At 44.0% G+C, this 16,512-nt stretch overlaps 1 protein-coding gene across 8 annotated transcripts in view; it reads right to left on the bottom strand.

Annotated features, from left to right (window-relative positions):
• Positions 1-16,512, bottom strand: part of dmd (dystrophin) — a 2,562,635-nt gene that overhangs the window by 1,669,755 nt on the left and 876,368 nt on the right. For all 8 annotated transcript variants that reach the window (XM_086007360.1, XM_086007362.1, XM_086007361.1 and 5 more), the window contains one exon: positions 1,431-1,581. In XM_086007360.1, coding sequence (XP_085863486.1) covers positions 1,431-1,581 — 151 coding nt within the window. The remainder of the gene's footprint in view (positions 1-1,430; positions 1,582-16,512) is intronic.

The following is a 16,512-nucleotide window of genomic DNA, read 5'->3' as shown; positions in this document are numbered from 1 at the left end:
GGTTACCAGAACAGATCTGTTCCGACAATGGCCCACAGTTTGTGTCTGAGGATTTCCGGAAGTTCCTGAAGAATAATGGGGTGAAACATTACAGATCTGCCCCATATCATCCAGCCACAAATGGATTGGCTGAGAGGTTTGTTCAGACCTTTAAAAAGGCCATAAAGGCAATGTATAATGACGACATACCACTGCAACACAAGGTGGAGAACTTCCTGTTTGCTTACCGGAATGCGACACATGCAGTAACCAACCAAACTCCAGCCGTACTGTTTTTCAACCGGAGACTAAGATGTCGCTTGGATTTGCTCAAACCAAACATAAGACGAGATGTTGAGGATAAGCAGTTCCAGCACATAAATGAGAAGCCAACCAGGAGCTTCAAGATAGGGCAACCAGTCTTGGCCCGCGACTACCGAACAGAAAAATGGCAGCCAGGCACGATATGCACACAGCAGGGACCACTAATGTACACAGTGGACGTTGGAGAGAGCATCGTGAGACGCCATGCTGACCAGATTCTAGAGTCACAGGAACAAGCCAAACCTGTACCACAAGCATGTGCACCTGGTAATGAGCCCGAAGTACAGATTGCGTCTACCTCAGAAGCAGGGGTATTGGAAGCTGACGAACCAACCAATGACAATGAGCCAGAATTGACTCCACCGCCAGAACAGGATACTCGAGAAAGGCGCTATCCAGTCCTGATCAGGAAGCCTCCTCAAAGACTGAACTTATAAATGACTATTTCAGTTGATGTATATATTACTGAGGAAATTGTAATTGTAATTAGTTATTATTTAGTTGTTAAATGAATGTTATGTACTGTTTATCTAAAAGGGGAGGAATTGTTGTGTATTACCTTTAAGGGAATAACTGGTCTTAGACTGCAGTACCAGCAGTGACCACCCCTGTATAAAAGGCCCTAGCAGGCTTCTGTAGTTTCAGTTTCAAGCTGCCTCTTGTTCAGTAAAGTACCTGTTAACTGTTCTCCCGAAGTCCATGTATTATTGAGGCATGGACTTTACAGGTTGTATTCCCACTTCAGTTTTTAAAACAAAATGCTACCAGGCATGCCTTAGCAGTGCTGGAAAAAAGGGACCATTTTTATTCTCACTCTGGTACTGGCCCCATTTGGTACACAAGCAGAATTTTCACCATCTCCAGTTGTCCAGCAACAGGCAAGAGAAATGGCCAGCATAATGTCTATACTCCACTGTGTAGCTATTTAAAATTTAGATCAATTATAAATGGGAGTGGAAACTGCAAAGCGAAGCAGGCGCAAAGTTGCCCTCTGGTTCCACTTCTCCCCATTTAAAAGAGACTTAAGCCTCATAGGTAAAACATCTTTTTAAAAGCCTTATCGGAAGCACTACCCATTCAAGCAAGATTCAATTTTTGTTGACAGGTACAGAAGAATAAGTACTCACTTTATGCTCTTCCACTTGTTGTTTTAAAGCTTCCAGGTCTGGTCCAAGGGGTCGTGCTTCCATTTGGTGAATTCTGTCCTCCGTACTTGTTAACCAATCAGCTAAATGCTTCAGCTGCTGCTGCTGCAGATCCATGAGCACTTCATGTAATCTAGAAACAATTCAATGAATTATCAGTATTACATGTATCCAGTTAATTCATAGCTAAAGAGGTGATTCTGCAGCTTTTATTTCCCCAAATGATTTTTATCCTTAATTTTGCTTCAATTTAAATTGAAAAAACACAAACTAAATTTTAAAAATTTATGGACTTTTGATAAAATTAATTTTTAATGCAGTTTTATTCACAATTACACTGAAACCAAATTTTATTTCTGCAGTATTTCTTAAAATACTGGCTACTGCTCAAAGATTATTCCAGCTCCACTGGCCCAAAACCCCAGGTAAGTGCAAAGCTCCAATCTTGCCTCCTTGGTACCATCTCTCAATTGCCAGAAAACACAGGTACATTTACTCCTCTTACCACGCACCATAACAGTTGCAGAATACAGACATACTCAACTCCACACACACGGAATTGTAAGCATTCCCTGCACACACACCTTTCACAAAGAGCAACTGATCATCCACGATCTGTAACAATGGGAATCTACCTGCTAAGAGGGTAGCAAAACCACAAACAACCCAAATTAAGCAAAACTAAGTTATCCACAAGTACAACTAAAAAGCCTCTTTTTGTGTTGCATATCCCCACTGGATCATGAGTTGAAGGAATTATTCACGTTTTTCTTCTGCAGCAGATTTTCTTGATGTTTGCATGATTGTACGCAATTTAAAACACAAAATGGCAAAGACAAGGGAAAAGTCTCAAGTTTTCCAAATATCCTCTCGCTTGAATTTATGATGTAGAAAGAGCACTAGAGAACAGAGCGACTACCTTCCACTTCTACTAGATCAAAGTAAAAACATGTTTGTGAAGTCATGTCAATCCCTCAGTTTAACAAGCGAGAAGGAGTTGTCATCTAAAATTCTTAATGAAGAGTTGTTAGCAGCTGTGATACAGTACATTCTGATATAATCTCCAACAGAGGCCAGAGAAATGTTTGACAAATCCAAAATCACATGCCATGCTTCTAAGCTCTTCCTCTTATCAAATTATATTACTCCATAGAAGTGATAAAGAATGACCGGGAAGACATTGTCATTTAAAACCTTGATATTTCAAATCATGTCACTTTATTATCTTTCCTATGAAGCATCTGAATGAACAATTGACCTTAATGTTTTCAGGGGTAATCATTCATGCAATCCTCCTCACATTTCATTAAGAATAATTGACTGCTGAATGATAGAATAGGTCCCAGTGACCTGAAATAGCAAGTAGGTAAATCTGCTCTTGACAACTGCTCCCTTCTTCTAAAATCCTTAGTATTTGCAGATTAAAATGAAGTAAAAGTGCCAGGTATAAAATCATTTGTTAAAGGTTAGAAGAACACTACCCAGTGTGAAATGGAGCCATGCAGACCAAGAAGCTTCCAAGTTAAATCAGGACACGTTGCCAAATTAAGTGATCTACAATTAGCTCTCTGAACTAGGAAAGAGAAAATCTGGGAAGGCTCCCACTCCTAATTGTAACCCAAGGATCCTGACTGAGAGGCATGCATGCACGGGCATCAGGTGAGGACAGGAGCAGGCTCAGTGATGATGTTCTCTGTACTTTCCCTATCTAGGCTGACATGATGTTTAGCAGCTTAGATCAGACACCGGGGGTGCCTGGTGCCCATGGAACCGTATTCCACTTTGAATCAGTTGGTGGAGAAAAGTGGAAAAAATATTTTGACTGTGCAATCAGGTACATGCGGTATGATTTTCAATCAGATGTGATCATCATAAAATGATTTCATCAAAGAAATTTACAACACAGAAGGAGGCCATTCAGCCCACTGTGTCCGTGCTGGCCAACAAAGAGCTATCCAGCCTAATCACACTTTCCAGCACTTGGTCCGTGTTCTTGTTGGTTATGGCAATTCAAGTGCATATCCAAGTACTTTTTAAATGTGATGATGGTTTCTGCCTCGACCACCCTTTCAGGCAGTGAGTTCCAGACCCCCACCACCCTCTGGGTGAAACAATTTCACCTCAAATCCCCTCTAAACCTCCTGCCAATTACTTTAAATCAATAACCCATGGATATCAACCCCTCTGCTAAGAAAAATAGGTCCTTCCAATCCACTCTATCCAGACCCCTCATAATTTTATGCACCTCCAATTAGGTCTCCCCTCAGCCTCCTCTGTTCCAAAGAAAACAACCCCAGCCTATCCAATCTTTCCTCATAGCTGAAGTTCCCCAGCTCAGCCAACATCCTCGTAAATCCCCTCTGCAACCCCTCTGGTACAATCACCTCCTTCCTTTAATGTGGTGACCAGAACTGTACGTAGTATTCTAGCTGTGGCCTAACTAGTGTTTTATACAGTTCAAGCATAACCTCCCTGCTCTTATATTCTATGCCTCGGCTAATAAAGGCAAGTATCCCATATACCGCCTTAGCCACCTTATCTACCTGTCCTGCAACTTTCAGGGATCTGTGGACATGCACTCCAAGGTCCCTCTGATCCTCTGAGATATGTGTATTGTGAATATTCCCATGCATTCACTGTGTCAACGTGCTTTGCCTGTGCATGTTGGTGTAGATACATAATTTGTAAAGAAGGGCTTGTAAGCCACAAATGGTTTTAATCTCCTGTTGCAAACAAACTCTGGATTCAAATAAAAACTGGAAGCATCATGGAAACAAGAGTTTCTTAGAAACGTGAATACCTTTACAAAAACACAGTAGCCAGAGGAATAGGTGTTGACAGAGGAGAGCTTCATACATTCATATTTTGGACCAGACCAAAGGAATAAAAGTCACCTCTGTTTGTTTGCTGCACATGAAATGAGTTTGGGTAGTTTCAGTTCCTGGTGGGCGCAGCCATAAAGATGGCTAGTGTGGAAAGTGAGAACGTCACAATGATGTGACAATAGTATACTCTTCTGAAGGTGAATTTAAGGCACATACTTGGCCAGAGTAAACAGACCTTTACTATCCATCTAATCGGTGCTACCCCCATCATGGGCACCAACATCCCTCAACACTATGAGCTTTTAAGGTTTATTACAATTAAGCATTTTCAGGCTTAAAATGGGCATATAGCACACCAATTTAGCAGTGTAACAACCAGTGCCTAATCTGCACAGGCGCTGGTCCCACTGCTTTGTGGGGACTATTTTTAGGCAGAAGCCTAAAACAGGCATTTGGACCCTTAAATATGCTAATCAGAGGCCTACCACCCGTTTAAAGACCTGTTATAAAATTAGTTATCGATGAGCAGAGCAGGCATCACGCTCAGATCTTCAGTGGCCCCTGCAGCCGCCAACAAAAGGCGTTAGGTGTATTTGTTTTTTCAATTACATTTTCTGTGGGGCCAGGAGGAGCAGGTCCTGATGATCGGCCCCCTCATTGTCCAATTCAACCCCCTTCCCTCCTGGAACTTACATGAGTGCCATTGCCGGTGGCCTAAAATTCATTTTTCATAGGGAGAGCTGCCTGCCTTTAGAGGCACGTCAAGTACCGGCTGCTCGCCCCGAGTATGATGAGGATGCCGAGACAGCTGAAGACAGGGCCACCAATGATGGGGAGAAGGGAGTGGAGGATGCAGGAAAGCAGAGATCTTGGAGAGTTGTAGGCTGAAGGAGGTTACAGAGATAGGGAGGGGTCGAAGCCATGGAGGGATTGGAACACGAGGATGAGAATTTTAAAATCAAGGCGGTTGAAGACCAGGAGCCAATGTAAGTCAGCGAGCACAGGGGTGATGGGCGAAAGGGCAGCAGAGATTTGGATGAGCCCAAGTTTATGGAGGGTGGAAAATAGGAGGCCGTCCAGGAGAGCATTAGAATTATCAAGTCTGGAGATAACAAAAGCATGGGTGAAAGTTTCAGCAGCAGATAAGATAAGGCAGGAGCGAGAATCGGCGATATCATGGAAGAGGAAGTAGACCTTTGTGATGGAGAGGAAGTAGACCTTTGTGATGGAGAGGATATGGGGTTGGAAACTCAGCTCAGAGTCAAATAGGATGTCAAGGTTGTGAACAGTCTGGTTCAATTTGACACTATAGCCAGGGAGGGGGATGGAATTGGTGGTGAGGAAACAGAGTTTGTGGCAAGAGCTGAAGACAATGGCTTTATCTTCTCGATGTTTAATTGGAAGAATTTGTGTGTCATCCAGGAGTGGGTGTTGGACAAGCAGTCTGACAACATAGCGACAGTGGAGGGGTCAAGAGAGGTAGTGGAAGGTAGAGCTGGGTGTTGTCAGTGGAACCTGACGTCTTGTCTTCGGCTAATGTCACCGATGGGCAGCATGTAGATGATGTTATGTATTGTGTGGTCTATTGTGTGTTCTCCTCCCACCTGTGGTGGCGCTGTCACAGGAGATAAATGGTTGGGTGTTCTCTGTTAAGTTTAGCTCTCTTTGTTCGGAACTTGCCAGAACTTCCTTTCCTTCCAATAAAGCACTTCATGTTTGAATCTCTGAGTTCTGAGTCCTAAATTGTGTCTAGGTAGAAAGGTACCGACACAACAAGTGGCAACGAGGAGCGGACGAATCTGCGTACGTTACGGGTGCAGTGAGTAAACAGAAAATTTAATTTGAAACGTGGGATGGCTACTATATTAGGAAACATCGGTGATTTTGATGAAAATGTGGAGCAATGGAGCACTTATACAGAACGTTTTGACTATTTTGTATTGGCGAATGCGGTGGCAAATGAAAAGGTCGTGCCTACCTTTTTGAGTGTAATCGGGCCGAAGACATACAATTTACTTCGCAGCCTCGTGCAACCAGATAAGCCAGGAACTAAAACAGTTAAGCAACTAGTGGAAATTCTTGGAGCACATTTTTCACCAAAACCTCTGGTTATTGCTGAGAGATTTAGATTTCATAAACGGAATCAAGAGGAGGGGGAATCAGTGACAATGTTTATTGCTGCTTTAAAAAGGTTGTCGGAACACTGCCAGTTCAAGGAGGTGCTGAATGACACCATTAGAGACAGACTTGTGTGTGGTCTGCAAAATGCAGCCACACAGAAGCGCCTTCTTACTAAGGACAACCTTACTCTTGAAAAGGCCATTGAGGTTAGTGTCTCCATGGAGATGGTGGAAAAGGAGGCTCACCAGTTGAGTTCAACAGGGAGAGTTCACAAGGTGTCGTCTGAGCCTAAAGGTGCGCGGAACGGCACATGTTACCGTTGTGGGAAAACGGGCCATCACGCTAATGACTGCTGGTGTACGGAGCTGGAATACCGAAACTGTGGCAAAAAGGGCCACATTGAACGCGCCTGTAGAGGTAACAAAAAGAACAGAGCTGGGAAGCATGGAAGCAAAATGTCTGTATTTGGACAAGAGAGGAAAAAGAGTGTTCATTCAGTGCAGTATGATGGAACAAGCAAAACAGAGGGGAGCGACACCTCTGAGGAGGAAGAGGTGCACATACTGACGGTTGCAGGTGATTCAAATGGCTACTGGGTGTCCCCACTGGTGGAGGGACAATCAGTGCGGATGGAGGTGGACACGGGCGCGGCTGTGTCCCTTGTTTCAGACACTGTCTACAACAAAATGCTAAAGCATCTTACCCTTCAGCCAACAAACATTGTGCTAAAGACGTATACTGGCGAACCTGTGGCCATGAGAGGCGTCATTGAGGTGACAGTTAAATTGAACGGACAGACTGCAAAACTGCCACTATATGTGGTAAAGGGAAATTACCCATCGCTACTGGGACGTGCGTGGCTAGAGAAAATCACGCTGGACTGGCCTGCAGTCCGCATGATGTCAAAAGGGGAGTCAGGTCTGACTGCAGTGTTAAACAAACATGCAGAACTCTTCAATGGGGAACTTGGGAGCATGAAAAAGATCAGCGTGAGACTGGACATTAAACCTGACAGCAAGCCGAAGTTTCACAAAGCCCGACCTGTACCCTATGCAATTAGGCCAAAAGTGGAGGCTAACTTACAGGCCTGTCGAGAATGGAGTCCTGGAGCCTGTGAGCGTGAGCAAATGGGCCACACCCATTGTTCCTGTCCTGAAAAAGGATGGATCTGTTCGAATCTGCAGGGATTTTCAAGTGACTATTAACCCGGTGCTGTCTGCGGAACAGTACCCTCTTCCCCTCATTGATGATCTTTTTACGGGCCTGACTGGAGGGCAAAAGTTCAGCAAAATAGACTTATGCCAGGCTTATCTACAAATGCATGTCGATGACAAATCAAAGGAGCTGCTGACAATTGTGACACACAAGGGGCTATACAGGTACTGCCGCCTTCCGTTTGGAATTACGTCGGCCCCTGCTCTATTCCAAAGGGCAATGGATCAGATTTTGAGTGGACTGCCAGGAGTCCCATGCTACCTGGACGACATCCTTGTCACTGGGACAAATGAGGATCATCTTCTGAGCTTGGATGCGACACTACAACGACTGAGAGTACGGACTCAGAGTTCGTAAAGACAAATGTGAATTCTTTCAGTCTTCAGTTGAGTACCTGGGGCATGTGATTGACGCTACTGGCCTGCATAAGGCGCCGTCAAAGGTCAAGGCAATCGTGGAGGCCCCAGCACCCCAGAATGTGAGCCAGTTCTGTTCATTTCTGGGGCTACTTAACTACTATGGGAAGTTTATTCCAGACTTAGCAACATTGCTGAAGCCGTTACATCAGTTGCTATGTCAAGGCAAAACATGGAAATGGACTGAACTGTGCAACGAAGCTTTCGCCCAAGCAAAGAAAGCATTGCTGAAATCGGAGGTCCTGACACACTTCGACCCAAAGCTACCCGTGCAGCTAGCATGTGATGCATCACCATATGGTGCGGGAGCAGTCATATCCCACATCATGCCTTTGGGTGAAGAGAAACCTATCGCCTTCGCATCACGCACCTTGAACAAGGCCGAGAGTAACTATGCGCAGATCGAGCGCGAGGCCTTGGGAATCGTTTTTGAAATTCGAAAATTTCATCAGTACCTGTTTGGGAGAAGTTTCACACTCCTGACGGACCACCGTCCATTGACTTCAATCTTCGGGCCCCACACCGGAATTCCGTCTCTCGCTGCAAGCAGGATGCAAAGGTGGGCTTTACTGTTCTCAGGACACACATACGACATCAAATATCGCAAATCAGACTTGCACGGCAACGCAGACGGTCTCTCGAGGCTACCCTTGCCTGTTACTCCCCCAGAGCCTCGTCAGATAGACATCTTCTACTTTAGACAAGTGGAGGGAGCACCTGTCACTGCAGTTCAGGTGCGAAAGTACACCCGCAACGATCCAGTCCTGTCTGAGGTAATGGACGATGTCATTCGAGGGAGAGCTATAGGAGATTCTCCTAGTTTGAAACCTTACGTTTCAAAAAGAAATGAGCTCTCCGTCCAGGCAGGTTGTCTTCTTTGGGGACGCCGTGTCATCATTCCGCCACCTCTGAGGGAACCTATACTGCAACAACTTCATACAGGCCACAGTGGGATGGTTCGGATGAAGGAAATGGCAAGAAGCTACTTCTGGTGGCCAGGTCTCGATGAGAATATTGAGGAGAAAGCCAAAACATGTTCCCCATGTCAAAGGGTCTGGAATGTTCCACAGCTGGCAACCCTACACCCCTGGGATTGGCCTGCAGAAGTGTGGCAGCGAGTACATGTGGACTTCGCCGGTCCTTTCGAAGAGAAGATGTTTATGGTGGTTGTGGACGCTCGTAGCAAGTGGCCGGAGGTCGCTGTGATGAGGTCTACCACGGCAGAGAAAACAACTGAGAAACTTGGTGAGATGTTCAGCCGTTATGGCTCACCGGAACAACTCGTAACTGCCAACGGTCCACAATTTGTATCACAGGAGTTTGCAACCTTCCTGCATGTGAATGGTGTCCAACACATCAGGTCTGCGCCCTATCATCCCTCTACTAACAGCCAGGCAGAAAGGTTCATGCAAACTCTGAAGCATGCCTTGAAGGCATCGCAAGGTCAGGGCTCAATCCACCAACGTCTGAACAGCTTCCTGTTGTCCTACAGGAACGAGCCGCATGCCACAACCAAAACTTCCCCCGCTTCGCTCATGATAAAGAGGCAGTTGCGGACAAGTTTTGACTTACTCAAACCTCCAAGGGCAGAACAGGTTGTCCATTGTCAACAACAAGCTCAAGTTGAAAAGAGAGAGAAAAGAGCCAAGGAGAGACGGTTTCATCCGGGAGAGCACGTCCTAGCTTGAAACTACAACACTGGACCGAAATGGGTTCCTGCTACGGTGATCGCGCAGACGGGCCCTGTGTCTTACATGGTTGAGATTGCTGAGGACGTCGTCTGGAGAAGACACACAGATCAACTGTTGCTAGAAGCAGAGACAGCCACAGAGGCTCCAACGGCTGGTTGGCCTGAACTGTTTCCGGATGATACCGCAAACCAGCATCCTTTGCCACAGTGCTCTTCTCCAACACAGGAAGTCAAAGAGACTGTTCCACCTGTGCAAACTCCTGACTTTCGACTGACACAGGCACCTTCTCCATCCAGGCCTGTGTCAATGCCTACTGCTGTGGAAGCCAGCGATGACCGCCGGTATCCTGTCAGAGAGCGGCGGCCTCCAAGACGCTTGGATCTGTAGGCTTAGCGACTTACCCACAAGACTGGGGCAGAATAAACCCCAGGGTAAAGTCAGGGTTTGAGGCAGTCTACCTCTACCCTAGGTTCGTTGCGTGCATTGAAAGTAACTTACCTGTTGAGGAATAATGTGGACCTTCCATTTAAGAGGGGAGGAAATGTTATGTATTGTGTGTTCTATTGTGTGTTCTCCTCCCACCTGTGGTGGCGCTGTCACAGGAGATAAATGGTTGGGTGTTCTCTGTTAAGTTTAGCTCTCTTTGTTCGGAACTTGCCAGAACTTCCTTTCCTTCCAATAAAGCACTTCATGTTTGAATCTCTGAGTTCTGAGTCCTAAATTGTGTCTAGGTAGAAAGGTACCGACACAACAGATGAGAAATAGGAGGGGGCCAAGGATAGATTCTCGGGAGACTCTCGGGGGAGGTAACGGTGCGGGGACAGAAAAAGAAGCCATTGCAGGAGAATCTCTCGCTATGACTGGATAGGTAAGAGTGGAACGAGGCACAGTTCGGTGATTACTAAATATGTAATCTATTTAAAACTTAAGTGTGATAATGGGCTCTGCAGCAGCTGTTAATTGCATTGGCTCTTTTATTTCAGAATTACAAAAGTTGTGTGTACAATCTGTTACAAAAAAGGCAAATTGATAAATAACTATAATAGATTGTACACAATTTGCCTGCCAGTGTTAGTCATGGCAAATTTCCAGGTCATGTGTAAGTGGTGATCCAATTCACAAGAATTCTATCCAGGCAATGATGCACATCTTCTTTCATGGCTTTATGGATAATGGCAATTGTTTTTGCTGGGGATGAGCATGCTTAGAATATTATGTCCAGTTTTGGGCAGCTTACTTTAAAGCAGGATGTCAGGGCCGTGCACAGGGTGTGGAAGAGATTCATTCAGATGATATCAGAGATGAGAAGCTTTATTTATAAGAGACACATTTCATTTGAAGCTTGAAGGTTAAGAGGGGTTCTGCTGGAGGTTGTCAAAATTATGGGGGATTTGATCAGATGGAGAAAAATGATTTCCATTGGTTGGCACGTCAGTACTTAGAAGGCATAAATCTGTGATCACCAAAAGAGCGAAGGGAGCGGTATTATACATTCGGTTATTAGGGCATGGGTTGTCCTGCAAGAAACAATGGAGGATGCAGAAACCATAATAGCTTTCAAAACAGAAGTGGATAAATTTTCAAAAAGAAAAATTTAAAAGGGTCTGGGTGGGGGGGGAATGGGACTAAGCAGAGAACTCTTTCAGAGAGCTGGAACAGGCACGATGGGCTGAATGGCTTCACGCTGTGCTGCAAAATTCTATGGCCTGGAATTTGTGGTGGGAAATAACAACAAATGAACAGCGCCCACTTATATGACCCCTTTGAAATGGACCGCAACTTCAGGATTTAGCGCATGCGCATCCTCATGTGGAAATCCTGAAGTTGCGGTCAGTCATTCACTGCTCTGATACTGGCTGCGCGGCAGACAACCCCCCCGCCAACAGCCGGCAATCAGTGAAACTGATTAAAACTTTGTTTTTTCCGTGGTAATATCGCTATTAAATACCCCATTAAATGTTAGGCCTTGTTGGATTAGGTGTAACTGGGGTTTTAACAGTGTACTGACTGCTTAACAAATCTTATGGCCCTGAAAATCTAATTTTAATTTTGTGGAGTGTCAAATTTATCCTTTTTAATAAAAATTACAATTTTTAAGAAACTTAAAAAAAATTAAATTAAAAATAAGTTTGTTCATCTTTATTTCAGGTTTACCTTTTCCTCATGCGAGAGCCCCAGTCTTTGTTTTGCTTTCTATAACATTTTTAAAAAGTTAGAATAAAAGGAGCTTATTCACTTCCTGGTTCCCAGTCTGTGAGAATTCTGCATTATGATTGGCTGCTTCAACAGCTTGTTGATGTCACAGCAGCTCGTGTTAGGGACTCCCCATTAACTTACACTGATCTCAACTGAACATCAGAAAAGCCAAACTTCTTGCCACAGAGATCGCGAGATTGGGGCCAGCGGCGGAGGCCTTTGCTTCACCGCAGACCGCAAATTACGGGCCATTGATTCTAAGAAACCAAATTTGGAGCAGTTTGTATTTAGACTTTCAATTTACCCCTCCTTTTTTTCCTCTTACTTTTCACTGGTAAATAACAGATTCTGTATCTATTACAACCGTCATTGGATATTTCCATCCTGCTGCAGTTATGATGAATCACCTTATCCTTAGAAGCTCTGGTACACTACCACAACTCTCCTTTCTAATAAATTAAATATTAATTTCAATTTCAGCATGCAAATAGTTGGTAATATAAATAAGACATCAATGCAATAAGTTCATAGACGTTTCACAGCAAGCAGAATATAGTAAGGCTGTTATATTTGAGATAGGCAGGCAAACAATAGTTTTGCTAAGCAAATACAATCTTAATGAAGAAATCAGGTAAAAAGACAAATGTTGAATACTGCTGAGAAAGAATACTTAAGACTGGCAAGAAGAAGTAGAGCAGATGGCCAAAAGTAGCATATACAGTGATAAGAAAGGAAAGGAAGGGACTTCCATTTATATAATCCAACCTCAGGACATCCCAAAGTGCTTCACAGCCAATGAAGTACTTTTGAAGTGTAGTCATAGAGTTATACAGCACAGAAAGAGGCCCTTCGGCCCATCGCATCCACGCCGGCCATCAAGCCCTGTCTAATCTAATCCCATTTTTCCAGCATTTGGTCCGTAGCCTTCACAGAATCACAGAATCTACAGTGCAGATAGAGGCCATTTCGGCCCATCGAGCCTGCACCGACACATATCCCACCCTATCCCTGTAACCCCATGTATTTAATCCCCTAACACTAAGGGTCAATTTATCATAGCCAAATCAGCCTAACCTGCACATCTTTGGACTGTGGGAGGAAACCGGAGCACCCGGAGGAAACCCACGCAGACACGGGGAGAATGTGCAAACTCCACACAGCCTTGTATGCTATGGCATTTCAAGTGCTCATCCAAATGCTTCTTGAATGTTGTGAGGGTTCCTGCCTCTACCACCCTTTCAGGCAGTGAGTTCCAGATTCCAACCACCCTCTGGGTGAAATAGTTCTTCCTCAAATCCCCTCTAAACCTCCTGCCCCTTACCTTGAATCTATGCCTTCTTGTTATTGACCCCTCTATTAAGGGAAAAAGTTCCTTTCTATCTACCCTATCTATGCCCCTCATAATTTTGTACACCTCAATCAGGTCCCCCCTCAGCCTTCTCTGCTCCAAGGAAAACAACCCCAGCCTGTCCAGTCTTTCTTCATAGCTGAAGCGCTCCAGCCCAGGTAACATCCTGGTGAATCTCCTCTGCACCCTCTCCAAAGCAATCACATCCTTCCTATAGTGTGGCGACCAGAACTGCACACAGTATTCCAGCTGTGGCCTAACCAGCGTTTTGTACAGCTCCATCATAACCTCCCTGCTCTTATATTCTATGCCTCAGCTAATGAAGGCAAGTATCCCATATGCCTTTTTAACCACCTTATGCACCTGTTCTGCTGCCTTCAAGGATCTATGTACATGCACACCAAGGTCCCTCTGATCCTCTGTCTTTCCTAGGGTCTTACCAGTCATTGTGTATTCCCTTGCCTTGTTAGTCCCTCCAAAATGCATCACCTCACACTTTTCAGGGTTAAATTTCATTTGCCACTGTTCCGCCCATCTGACCAACCCATCTATATCGTCCTGCAGACTGAGGCTACCCTCCTCGCTATTTACCGCCCCACCAATTTTCGTGTCATCTGCGAGCTTACCGATCATACCTTTTACACTCACATCCAAATCATTAATGTAGACCACAAACAGCAAGGGACCCAGCACCGATCCCTGCGGTACCCCACTGGACACAGGCTTCCAGTCACACAAACAACCTTCGACCATCACCCTCTGCCTTCTGCCACTAAGCCAGTTTTGGATCCAATGTGCCAAGGCACCCTGGATCCCATGGGCTCTTACCTTCTTGACCAGTCTCCTATGCGGGACTTTATCGAAAGCCTTACTGAAATCCATGTATACCACATCCACTGCACTACCCTCATCCACACACCTAGTCACCCCCTCGAAAAATTCAATCAAATTGGTCAGACATGATCTTCCCTTGACAAAGCCATGCTGACTATCCCTGATTAATCCTTACCTCTCCAAGTGGAGACTAATTCTGTCCCTCAGAATTTTTTCCAATAATTTCCCTACCACTGATGTTAGGCTCACAGGCCTGTAATTCCCTGGTTTATCCCTACTACCCTTCTTGAATAATGGTAGTCACTGATGTAATGTAGGAAACACGGCAGCAAATTTGCACACAGCAAGGTCCCACAAACAGTAATGGGATGACCTGATAATTTGTTTAATAATGTTGGTTGAGGGATAAATATTGGCCAGGACTTCAGGGAGAACTCCTCTGCTTTTCTTCGAATAGTGCTGTGGTATCTTTTACATCCATCTGAAAGGGCAGACGTGGCCTTGGTTTAACGTCTCATCTGAATGACAGCACCTCCAACAGTGCAGCTCTCTGTTACTGCACTAAAGAGTCAACCTGGTTTATTTTCTCAAGTCTCTGGAGTGGGACTTGAACCCACAACCTTCGAACTCAGAGGCGAAAGTTTCACCACTGAGCCAAGGTTGACGCACAAAAAAAGGGAAATTCCATAATAATGTTGCAAAGTAGCAATCCTATTGATATATAGATCTCTATTGGGTATTGTTGGTCAAATTATTTACAAAAGTTGCTGAAGGTACCATCTCTGCAATATTGAAGTATCTGTAATGATCAACTGACAAGACATACAAATTAATAACAAAAATTCAGGAACTATAACAGAACTGAAAAATGGAAATTCAGCTGTCACTTGTTATATCTATGCAGTGACGTTTAACATTGGCATCTATCCAGTATAATGTGGATAAAACCCTTCAAATTAGAAGAAATGAATGATAATAAAGACAGGTAAAGTTGAGAATTACTGGAGACTAAAGATTTCCAGTCTCTATGGGGATTCCAACATTTTATAGGATCTATTGGCTGTCTGCATATATGGGTAAGCAATCTTTATTTTTGACATATTTACTAGGTCTTCTGATGCAGCATCCCTTGAATAAACAACTTTTTTTTTTAATGTGGAGCTGATCTCTTCAACTTTTGTAAAATGGGAGCTACAATTGGCAGAATTTGAAAACAGCAGCCATTTTTTAATCTCGTCTCAATGTGCTGACGAAGATTAAGCAGGGAGTCTGAGAGTTACCCCGAGTCAGACCTTCAATTGTGATGATGGCATTGCACATCTACATGGAACCTATGTAGTATGATGGAAAATGAAGTTAGTGGAGTAAAAATTGGACCTGGTTGCACCCATTTTAAAAGCATAACAGAAAAAAAGTAAGAGATACAGGAAAACTATAAATATTATAGTATAGAAAATGATGCAGCAATACAGAGTGCCATGGAGTGGGAAAATACCTTCTCCTGCTTTTTGCTTTGTTCCCGCCTTAACCACAGTGAGTAGTGGGGAATGAAAAATTAGACAAGAACATCCTGGCTGGATATGACCCTTGCCTCCTCCCGACTGCCGAAGGGGGCTTCAGTGCATGTCTGTAAATAGGTTGGCCATCCAGCCAGTCCAGATGAACTGAAGTCATTCAGGATAATTTACTGAGGGGAAAAATAACATACACATCTATAAAATCCTACAAGGATACAAGTGAAAACACAAAGCAAAATTTAGAAACATTTTCATTGTTTCTCCAAATTTTCTTGGTGTTTTCACATTCTTATCTCCACAGGAAAATATAGGGAACAACAAAACAAGAATTCTGTGTGATTTACAGAAAAGGCATAAACGCACTAGAAGAACAACGCAGTGTTAACATCCATCCACTATTCTTCCCTTTGGGACTGAAACATGAATAAGCTATGATGGAAGAGGTCAGTACATTGCACTGAACTCACAAAGGATTCCCGGTGTGAAGTAACTTTATAAAATCCAGACCCACAATCGACTGCATAATTGGCACACATCATATCCTGTGTGCAAAGGAAGCTGGAATTACAGTCTGCCAAAAAAAACATTGGCCTGACAGCGAGGGTAGCGCAAACAGAACAGTGACAAGAGTGTGAAACATGTGATTGAAGGTGATCAAAAACATATTCAATTAACAGCAGTGTGGCGAAAAGCCTTCCACTGTCTCCACAATGATTCAAAATGGTACAAAGCATGTGAATTACAATGGAACAAGATAACAACTAGAACTCAAAGCGAACCTACAGTTTGGTATTCAAACATAATGCAATGTTTTGTTAATTATTTTGCAACCATATGAGACTACAGCTTGAAGCCAAATTATCAAATGATTGTTTTAATACTGAAGAGGCTAGGAAATCTG

Source organism: Somniosus microcephalus, chromosome 14 (assembly GCF_052327205.1).
Source record: "Somniosus microcephalus isolate GS21.2 chromosome 14, FLI_Smic_1.0, whole genome shotgun sequence".
Taxonomy (NCBI): domain Eukaryota; kingdom Metazoa; phylum Chordata; class Chondrichthyes; order Squaliformes; family Somniosidae; genus Somniosus; species Somniosus microcephalus.
Note: the sequence above shows the minus strand (reverse complement) of the source record. Positions and strands in the feature narration are given on the sequence as shown.